Raw genomic sequence first — 10,943 nt, forward strand, 5'->3', positions numbered from 1 at the left:
CCTCCCCCTCCCCCATCACCCCTCCCCCACCTGGGTCTGGTTACCCAGGCCTCCTGCAACCCAGGCAGCCTTGAGCCCGAGGAAGTCTCACTCCTTGCGGCAGAAATTACAAAGCATCCCCAGGCGGGAGGCCTGAGGCCCCAGGGGCTCCCCGCCAGCTGGCTTGCCTGGCAGGGCCACGCCTATTCTGGAACCTTCCCTCCTCCCCCGCTCCCGAGGGGCGGTAGGGCGTAGCCACCTGGGTCAGCAGTGACTGCAAGGCCTCTGCTGGCCTCACTGGCAGAGCCGGAGCGTGGGCAGAGGCGGGAACAGAAAGCTTGAGCCATGGGAACCCAGAGGGACTTTGGATGAAAGCCCGAGGGGGCAGGAGGCTCCTGGACAGTGGTCCTCACGGGGTCGTGGGCCTGGAAGAATGGACAGGGAGGATGAACAGGTGCCCCAGCCCACAGGGGTCCTTGCTTGTTAATGTAGGAGGGGTGGAGCCATGAGCGTCAGTGGATGCATTTACCAGGTCCTAATTCCTGGAGGGGACAGGGCATTACCCCGGAGAGAAGGAAGCACCCCCAAGCCCAGCCCTCTCCTCCAGCTCCAGAACGGGGGCTCGGGGCACTAGAGGAAACTGCCCTCCTTCCAGGACCCCTGCCCACCTCCTGCATCTCTGCCCTGAGACGCCTCCATCAGCCCCGCTGCCTGGCCAGGGCTGGGCTCACCTCCAGGCCCCATGGAGATGGAAGCTACCCAGCTGCCCTCCCCAGCTCTCCCCCAAGTGCCTTGGAGAGCAGGGAGTGTGTTTAAGATGCCCCTCCACCCTCAGGAAGCCTCAGGCAATCCTGTGCGGCCCATCGGGACCCAAACCATTAGAAGTCCAGGGAGATTGTTTTCAAGGTTGGAACTGTCTGATGGTGGCGGTGGTACTGCCCTTGTCCCCCGCCTTGTTGAAGCAGAGGCGTTAAAAACTGCCTGCTGAAGATGTCATCAAAAGGAAGCCGGGATCTTCCGGGGGCCTGGGGGGGTGTGGGGGATGGGGGATGGGGATTGGGGGGCATCTGACCATACTTGCCTCTCAGGTCACTTCCCACCTGTGTGGGTCTCAGGCCTCACCCAGGTGCAGGGGCAGTAAAACAGAGCATCCCAAAGGCCCAGGGATGGACGGGTCATACCTGGTGTGCGAACAGAGTTCCGTCCATTTCAGGGTCACCGCTAATGCGGACAGTGTGGTTTCCCAGGGCCTTGAAACCCAGAGAACTGAACCGTATCTTATTTCCTTCCTGTATTTCCACAGATTTGACCTGTCTGATAAGGATTCCTTTTTCGACAGCAAAACCCGGAGCACGATTGTAAGTATCACAGGCGCCTGGAAACAGCTCACCAGCAAGGTGGCCCTGGGGAAGCAGATGATAATTTCATTTTGGTGAAACTCCTCCGGGTGGAAGCCGGCTCTAATTGTCTGTGACAGAAATAATTAGAATAATGAAAGGGAGAGGGCAACGAGGGGCCCAGGGGACAGCCGTGCCCCAGGCTGGGGCAGCTCGGAGGAAGGGAGGAAGCTCGGAGCTCGGGAAAGCAGGAGGGTCGCCAGCCCCCCGGAGTGATTTCAGAGGTCTGTGTTCCCGAGTCTGTGCAGCTCCTAGCACATGCCTCAGAGCCTCAGAGCCTCCTCGTGGTGGGGTTGTGTGGGCCTGACCATGAGGCCACAACTGGGGGCTTTTGGAGCAGGGAGGTGGGTGCAGGAGGCGGGTGGGGGAGGCGAAGGCGCATGCGTTAGGGTCTCTTCCCAGGCCTTTTCCAGAGGAGCCAACCGAGGTTCGCATTCTGACCGGGCCACCCTGCCCTACCCAAGGCACTGCCTTTGTGTTTATCCATCGGCCGCCAACCTGTCCACCAGCCAAGCTGGGGCTGTGCCTGGCTCAGGACCCAACTTCTATCGAAACAAGAAATGAACCTGGCAGCCAAACTGCTGCCGTGTTCTCTCTTCCCTGCCCAGAAAGCCCAGCCTGGCCGGGCAGAGACAGAGGGCTGGGAGGAGGCAGCCGGGGTGACCTTGTCCAGACGACTGCTCCTCATGGCCACCACCTGAGACTGGCAGGCAGCCAGCAGCAGGGCGGTGCAGGTCACATCAGCACGGGGGGTTCTGAGCCACTGCCGGGACAGGCAGATCTGGGGTGGGGAGGAAGGGCAGTTTCTCCCAGAGACCCCGGAGGCCAGTTCCTAAACGGCCAACGTGCTCCAAAGAAACTGACAGTTCATAGCATTGGCCTTGGTTAGTCAGGCCTCAAAATCCAACAGCATGCAGGGTTGGCTGAGGTTCTAAGCAAAGGTGTGGAGGAGTGACAGCCCTTCCCCACTCCTCTCCACCACACCGTTCACTCCGTCCTGGCACTGGGGTGGCCCGGGGTACAAGTGGGTGGGAGACGGAGACCAGCAGTGCTTAATAGTGATGGGCCCACTGTGCTTGTCGTGGATCTTAGACTTTCGGCCTGTAGGCACTGGGGAGCCATAGAAGGTTGTGGAGTACAGTTGAGGGTATGCTCAGATTTGTTCTAGAAGGATCGCTGCCAGAGGCCAGCTGCGGGAGGCCAGATGACTGGTGGAGGAGAGGCCATGGCAGTGATCGTGGATGGGAGTCATAGCTGTGTGTGGAAGGGAGGAGGTGGTTATAGGAGAATCAGCAAGGTCAGGACCGATGAGATCTGAAGGATGATGGGGAGGGAGCCATTGAGAGCAGCTGAGTGGGCGATTTCTTCCTTCATTCAGCAGGGATGTGTTGGGCACCTGCTGTGTGCCCAAGCCTGGTGTGAGGAAAGAGGTGCTGAGCGCATTTCTAATCTGGCAGGTGGGGAGGGGCAAGCCAAGCTAGAAGACAGAGCCACCGGGAGGGTGGTGGCTTTAGGGCCGGGGTGCTAAAGGGACCCTGAAGCTATTCCGATCTAAAGGGGACACATGTTTCTGGGAGAAGGACCAACCAGGGCAGAGGCCCTGCGGCTGCGGGAGTGGGTTTGGAAAGTGAGAGAGGCAGCCGGGGTTATTGGACGGGCGGGTCCCACGGAGGTGAAGGGGAAGAGCTCAGACCTCCGGGGCTTGGGGGCACTGGAAGGACGCTGGCCTTGCCCGAGAGACGAGGCAGGATCTGTGTGCTCTGAAATGCACATCTGTGCAGCAGGACCAGTTGTTCTCACCACACTTTACACATAGAAAAGCTGAGGCAGGGGGTGGCGATGTCACTGGTCCAGAATCGCACAGCTGCAAAGGGCAGAGCTGGTACCTGGGTCCAGTTAGTCGGACTCGTGAGCCAGAGCTGCCGAGGCCACCAAAGGAGACATTTCACTAGCCAAGAGGCACGCACCCGGGGTGGGATCCCTGCAGCAGGGCTCGGCCCAGGCACCAGGAACCCAGAGCCTGATGGCAGCCATCTCCTGCCACCACCGTGGGGAATGGAACCCAAGGCCTGACCCCCCACCGATCCCCCAGGGTCCTAGAACATTCAGGATTGTGCCCCCAAGCGGTGCTGTTTGAACTCATGTCTCAGCACTAGGGGACTGTCAACCCACCGGGCCGGGGACGGGGCCTAGCTGTGACATGGGACACCAGCACTAGGCCCAGGAGGGCCCTGCATTGCTTTGCTGGGGCCAGCAGCCATGACTCCCACGTTGGGAGGTGAAAGACGGCGCCTGCAGGTGCAGCTATGTCTCCCTGAGGACCTCAGGCCTCTGACATTGTTGAGAATCCCAAGCTGGGCCCACGGTCCCTGAATAAAGGCCACTGTCCTTCCTTGGAAAATAACTCAAGGAGGGCGTCACGGGTAACCAGGTCCGCTGCAGCCACAGCAGACGGACCGTTTCTGCTGGAGGGACGTGCCTGAAGCAACTGCTCACCCTCCGTCTTGTGTCTGCAACAGGTCTACGAGATCTTGAAGAGGACGACGTGTACCAAAGCCAAGTACAGCATGGGTAAGCACGTGTTTGGGGCTCGAGATCAGCGTTGCTTTCCAAGCGGGAATCTCACTCCGAGCCGTCTCTGTGGGAGGTTGGGCAGCCGGCTTGGGGTGTTGAAGAGGGTTTTGATTTAAGCCTGTGTGACAGTTTCAGGCTGGAGGGCTGGGTTGGGAGCCTAGAGTGCAGTTTTATGGCCCAGCACTTTTCAGTACAAAGGTAGCCTTCGCTTTGGCCGTTTGTGAGCGTGTGGACAGGCTCTCCCGGCAGAGGTGGTAAATCCAGTCTGGAAACAGACCAGCGCTAGGGGTGACCAAGGGTTCTGGGCCCTCTTTTGACCCTCACAGTCCAGCGGGAAATAATCAGGGTTTGGGATGGGGATCACCGTGCCTGTTCTGGACCCTTAAAGGCACACCAGGGCTCACTGAAAACAGTTCCCCTACCAGGCACCACCAGGCACAGACAGCCTAATTCCTGAAGCTGCCACAAAACCGTCCTGACCAGACTCCCTGGCTACCCGTTTCCAGAACCCCTTAAGCCATAGATACAAAACCTTCCCAGTTAAATTGTGTAGCTGGGGACCATCCCCCACAGTGGGTCCCTTGCCCACAGCTGCAGGCAGTTTGTGAAAGCCAAAACACTGCAGAGCCTTTTCCAGCCTTTCCTCCCCTGGTTCTTGAGCTGTTTTATCCCCTGCTGAGAGCCGTGCTAGAGGGTAGCATCCAGCACTCTGTAGAAGCCTCTAAAATGACGAGGCCAGGGCTCCCGGGGAACACAGCAGGGCTGGTGAGAGGTGGAGGCTGTGCATACGAGAGGGACCATCTTGCTGTCTTGGCTTCCCGTGGTGGAAGGAATGCCGTGGGAAGTAAAATGGAGAGCAGTGGGAGCCAAGGGCTCGGGACTTGAATTCCCAGGGTCAGGCCCAGGAGACAGAAAATGAACCCTCGACCACCTCTGGTGGCTGCTTGGCCCCCGATCATGTGGCCCGTGGTCACTCACAGGGATACCCTGGCAGGCCCAAAATCTCTAAGTCCATGTCCTAAGTCAACGGCAGTGTGGAGGAGTCCCATCCGGGGTCCAGAGGACTGAGAAACTCTCAAGTGACCAAGCCCTGGTCCACACGACTGCCTCGAGCTCAGGCAGAAAGGAAGGTGACGTCGGGAGTGTGGGTTTTTGAAATTGCTCCTCTAGGTCACCGCTGCCAGGGCAGAGCCTTGGAAAGGTCACTAGAGGTTAGGAGGAGGCATAGTTCTGGTCCCAGGCTGGGTCTGGGACCTCAGTTTCCCCCCTGGGTCCCTGCAGCATTTCTTCCAATAGAAACGTTTGTGCTTGCAGTAAAAGTCCAGGGTTCCCTGGGCTGCACAGCCCGGGCTGACTCTCAGGCCCTTGGGGACACAGGGTCTCCGTGTTCCCACCAGTTTTGTGGCAGGGCTGGTCCCCTGCACCTGGCAACGGGGCAGATAGATGCAGGTCCTTCTCTCCAGCCCTGCTTCACCGTGGCACCTTGTCTGAGAGTCCACCGCCTCTAAATTCATCCTCAATTAGGGAGGATTCCCATCACCCCCCAGGCTGTGTCCCTTAGTCTTGCAGGATGAGCAGGGCGGGGCTGGCTGGGGGATTTAGGAACTGTGCTGAGGGAAGGCCTTCCAGATAGAGGGAGCGGCACGTGCAAAGGCCCTGCGGCAGGCAGCACCAGGTTTGGAGCGTCCCAGCAGCAGGAAGGAGGCCGGCCAGCCTGGTCAGGCCCCAGGTCCACTTTGTATTGCAGACAAACTTTTCACTCACATGTGTGGCTGAAGCCCCTTCCTCTGAGTATCCTTCAGGTCCCCTGATTATTCCAGGTCACTGACCGCAGAGATGGCTCATTTTCAAGGGGATTTCTGGAGTCATTTTCCCACCACTATCAGGTGGCGTCTCAGAGGGTGGGTTGACCAGGCTGCTGTGAAAACCTGATGCTCTTACTCAAGAGGAGGCCCCTTCAGCCAGGCAGAGGGTTCCGTGAGCAGCAAAGGGTCCCATGGAAACGCCCCCACCATGCTGGGCCCCCGTGATGTGTTGGAGCAAGATCAGATTTCCAGGAGCCCCTTCCCCACACTTGGCCCTGGCTGTCCCGCCCTCTCTCACAGTCTCCGGGAGGGGCACCTGCATGCGCACCTGTTAGGATACGCAGGTGTGGTGTTTTAATAGTGCGCCCAGTGCAGGCCCTGGGGGTCTCCTGAAAAGGGGCCTCACCAGCATTCCACCGCTTCTGGGTGCACTGGACGGCCATGAGTCCGCCGGAATCGCTGGCCACCGCGCCTGCTGCCCCAAATGTGGCTTTGATCCTCTCCGGCCCTGCACGTCACTAATAGCCAATGTATAAACAGGGCAAGGCGAGGGAAGAAAGAAGGACTCCGCCCTTCTAAGTAAAAGGCGGAAATGTGGGAAGTATGGTAAGTGTGGGCCTCCTCCGGCTTTCCCAATCAACCTAAAATCTAATTCCGAATTGTATGTGTGTTTTCTGACACCATCAATTTTTCCATCCGTATATTTCCTCATGATTCAGCTTCTCTAACCACTTACAATCCACCTTCCCCATCTGCAGGCTTGCCCTGGACAGGTGGGGGGAGCCGGTGAATAGGAGGCTTGGGGGCGACAGAGTGAGGCCACGGTCTGGTCCGCTCGCACCGCCTGCCTCTGATTCGGAGCCGCCTCTCGGGGTTTTCTCTGTGTCTTCCTAATTCTGCCAATCGAGCATGTGTTTCGTCATCTCCTAGCCGATAGATCAATAACCCAGCTGTGCCCTGTCATTCCTGGGGAGGAAACCCCAGAAAGGTGTCCGGGCTCTGTGTGGCCAGGTTCGATTCCCTTTGAGAAGCTCTTGGTGGCTGAGACGGCCCCGTGACCACTGTGACTTTAAAATGTGAAGCGGAGACCCGCCTGCCCCATAACCTTCTCTCTGCCTCTGTTTTTAAGGCATCACGAGCCTGCTGGCCAATGGTGTGTACGCGGCCGCATACCCACTGCACGATGTGAGTAACCTTGACACACGGTGTATCTCTGCGTCATTTGACTCCCCAAATCCTGCCGGGCCACACCCCCCGGGGAGCTGTAATTACCCTGTGGTCACAGTTTCCTGCTTGGCTCTCACGGTAAATGTCAACCGTACACAGGCCTTCCCTGTTCCCCGTGCGAGGAACGAAAAGTCACACACAGGGCCATCTTTTCTTGCAGAACAATCCCACTGACACGAGGGCACGGCTGGCAGCTTTCTCTGAACCTCGCCGCCAGCCCAGCGAGTCCACACAGTGTCCTCCCAGCTCGGCCTCCTTGACCCCCGCTGGCCCAGGGCCCTGGCAGAATGACCGGGGATCTGTATGTGTCTATTTCTGCAAAGCAGTGGCCAGCTTCCTGAGCTGAATCTCCGGATCCCACTGGTCTCCCGTTGACAAATATAGTCTGCGTCCGTGGCTGGCTTGGGGTGGAGAGGGAGAGAGGACTGTCTTCTTCTTGTCCCTATGGAAACAGGCGCTCAAGTTCAGCAGGGCACTGGGAATGGGCCTCCGGGCTGGCGCAGTGTGGGAATCCCAGACAGAGGAGCTCTGAAACTTTGCAAATGTGCAAAGGCCGGGGGCCAAGAAGCAGGAGAGAAGGGACAGGCCTGGGAATAAGGGGACCCAGATTGTAGTCCCGGCCACTTAAACCCGCACCTCGGCCTCGAGTGGTGGAGGTCTTGTCTTACTGAGCCTCAGTGTCCCCATCTGTGGGTCAGGAAGAAATGCGACTTGTCCTAATTCTCCTCTTCTTTTTTTTTATTTTTTATTTTTATTTTTGAAATAGAGTCTCGCCACTCTGTCGCCCAGGCTGGAGTGCAATGGCTCGATCTCAGCTCACTGCAACCTCCACCTCCTGGGTTCAAGCAATTCTTCTGCCTCAGTCTCCCAAGGAGCTGGGGTTAACAGATGCCCACTACCACACCCAGCTAATTTTTGTATTTTTATTATTTTTTAGAGTCTCGCTCTGTCACACAGGCTGGAGGGCAGTGGCGTGATCACGACTCACTGCAACCTCCAACTCCTGGGTTCAAGCAATTCTCCAGCCTCAGCTGGGACTACAGGCACCTGCCACCACGTCCAGCTAATGTTTTGTATCGTTAGTAGAGACGGGGTTTCTCCATGTTGAGGCTGGTCTTGAACTCCTGACCTCAGGTGATAGGCCCGCCTCGGCCTCCCAAAGTGCTGGGATTACAGGTGTGAGCCACCACGCCTGGCCTAATTCCTTTCTTGTTGAGGAAGAAACACTGGGTAAATGTAAGGTGCAGGCATCGTGCAGGGCAGTCGGTCCAGGGGTGTCTTCTCCAGACGGTTGACCCCAAAGGAAAGAGTGTGGGCTGATCTCCCACCTGCCACCTCATCGCCTCTCTATCCAGGCCTCCTCCTCACTGTAGGTCCAGGGATTGGGGTTGAACAGCCCCGCTCGCTCCCATCGTGCACCCACACATGCTGTTCCTTCTGCTACGGCACTCTTCCCTGACTCCGCCCCACCCCACCCCAGGTGGACAGAGGCACCCACACCAAGCCTTTCTGTAGCCTTCCTCCCCAGGACTGGTGGCTTCTTCCTTTCTTCTCTGGGCCTCGGACGGTCCCTATCCTGCAAAGACACCACCGTCTGACCACCTTTGGTTATGTGTGTCATCTCAAGAAGCCCCAGCACTCAGCACTTAGTAGGTGCTCAATAAATGTGGTTTCGATTCAGATTGGATTGAGTCAGCTTGCCTCGGCCAGTGACCAGCAGGCCTGAGGAGCTTTCCAGGGCAGGCTGAGGCCCCGAGGGTCGTGGTAGTGGCTCCGGGCTCCTGCCCTGAGGCCCTGAGTCTGGAGGGGCCCACTCCTCCACTCTGTCAGGCTTTCCTCCTGAGGACCTGGCCGGTCCGGCTGTTCCGCCTCACCCTGTGCGGGCTCCGGCTGGGTGCCGGGAAGACAGCCCTGCCTGGCACAGCCCGTGACCCCAAGAAGGCAGCCTCCAGCTACATCCATGCTCCTGACTGGCCTCTTAGCAGATAATCCCTGCTGAGAGGTTGAGGCACAGAAGCCAAAATGTGTCTGGGCCTCCCACCTGTTTTGAGTCAGCCCTTTACGTCTTAAAAGGGAAAGGGGAGAAATCAACGTATCTGAGCACCTACTGTGTGCAGAGCCTTGTGTTTAGGAGAAACTGTACCTCATTTAGCCCGTGCAGACACAGAGACTCAGAGAAGTTTAATAACTTGCCTGAGGTCGCATAGCGCCTGTGGAGGAGCTGGGGCCAAAAGCGGTCCCACTGCTACGCCAGCCCCCCGCCGCGCCCCCACCTCATCCCGTCATGGAGGCCACATGTACCCCTCTTCTTGGTCGCCACGACTGCGTTTGTCTTGGGGGTTGACTGTCAGCAGTTTAAATTGACTGGCACAAAATTTCCTCATCAACTGGATCTGTTTACTGTCAGAAAGCCAGCCTCACAAGAAGCATCTCCAAGATCCGATAGAGAATCTCCTTTTTAAGAATCTTTGTCTCGCCTTATGCAGCCATGCGTGTCTGTTCCCACTTCTGAGACAGAGAAACAGGCTGGAGGGGCTCAGGCCACTTGCTCAGGGGCACATAGTCAGGAAGCAGGGGAGCTCAGAAGCCCCGGGCTGGGGGTGTCACGTATCCCTAGGGAATGTGGAATTTTACAGCCACAAATTTTCCTTATGTCTGAAGGGCACCCCTGCTGCTGATGTTTAAGCATGGGGGAGATGACTGGTTCTGGCCTGAGCGGCGTGCACCCCCGTCCTTACCCAGAACACTGATGGTGGAGAAGCTCAGATGGCCTCGCTGGCCATGGGGAGGCTCTCACTGCATGCTCTGTCGTTCTGGCTTCACATTTTGACTTCCCTCTTCCTCACCATTAAGCTGTCCTACACCCTACCCCGTTCCAAGCCTGTGCTGACTGCATCCATTCATTCATTAAGAATATCTGGTTGGCCAGGCATGGTGGCTTATACCTGTAATCCCAGCATTTTGGGAGGCTAAGGCAGGTGGATCATCTGAGGTCAGGAGTTGAGACCAACCTGGCCAACATAGTGAAACCCCGTCTCTACTAAAAATAAAAAAAATTAGCCAGGCATGGTGGTGCATGCCTGTAATCCCAGCTATTTGGGAGGCTGAGGCAGGAGAATTTCTTAAACCCAGGAATCGGAGGTTGTAATGAGCTGAGATCGTGCCACTGTACTCTACCCTGGGCGACAGAGCAAAACTCCATCTCAAAAAAAAACCAAAAAAGAATATCTGGCGAATGCCGTTGTCAGCCAGATAACAACCGGATAGAACTGTATGTGTGTAAGAGTCCCGTGCTCCTCGAGAGACCCCGAGGAAGTCTCCAGGCCTCAGAGCGTGTCACCTTTACTGAAAGGACTTTGATGTTGATGCTGGCCACTTTTCTTCCTGGCTGACCCCTCCCTGTCTGAGGTCACCAGTATACGGACTTCCGTATAAATGACATGCTGCTGGGATCGTGTGGCTGTCCCATCCATGAAAAGAAACTGGGAAACAGTAAAAGGAGTCACGGTTGAGTGGGTGAGGACCCTCTGAAGACTTAAAAGGAAATGGGTTAAACTGTTCTCAGAGCGTCTTCGTTCCAAGACCACCCACACTGGATTGCTTGCTTGAGTGTGTGGTCAAGTCGTCCCTGCCTGGCGGGGGTTGGAAGGGGTCATGCAAGTTGCTGGTGAATGGAGAGGACACTGGACAGGCCCCCAAGAACCCCAGAGCTTTATCTGCCTGGCTATTCTTAAAACCCATTGGCCAGGCCAGGCACAGTGGCTCACACCTGTAATCCAAGCACTTTGGGAGGCTGAGGCGGGTGAATCACCTGAGGTCAGGAGTTTGAGACCAGCCTTGCCAACATGGTGAAACCCCATCTCTACTAAAAATACAAAACTTAGCTGGGTGTGGTGGTGGGTACCTATCGTCCCAGCTACTCGGGAGACTGAGGCAGGAGAATCACTTGAACCTGGGAGGC

At 57.2% G+C, this 10,943-nt stretch overlaps 1 protein-coding gene across 1 annotated transcript in view; it reads left to right on the plus strand.

Moving 5' to 3' along the window:
* The window catches only part of ANO1 (anoctamin 1), a 194,185-nt gene that overhangs the window by 112,742 nt on the left and 70,500 nt on the right, over positions 1-10,943 (plus strand). The window contains exons 6-9 of the mRNA XM_037734002.1: positions 1,283-1,337; positions 3,896-3,947; positions 6,296-6,361; positions 6,885-6,940. Of these exons, the coding sequence (XP_037589930.1) occupies positions 1,283-1,337; positions 3,896-3,947; positions 6,296-6,361; positions 6,885-6,940 (229 nt within the window). The remainder of the gene's footprint in view (positions 1-1,282; positions 1,338-3,895; positions 3,948-6,295; positions 6,362-6,884; positions 6,941-10,943) is intronic.

Source organism: Cebus imitator, unplaced genomic scaffold (genome assembly GCF_001604975.1).
Source record: "Cebus imitator isolate Cc_AM_T3 unplaced genomic scaffold, Cebus_imitator-1.0 Scaffold563, whole genome shotgun sequence".
NCBI lineage: Eukaryota > Metazoa > Chordata > Mammalia > Primates > Cebidae > Cebus > Cebus imitator.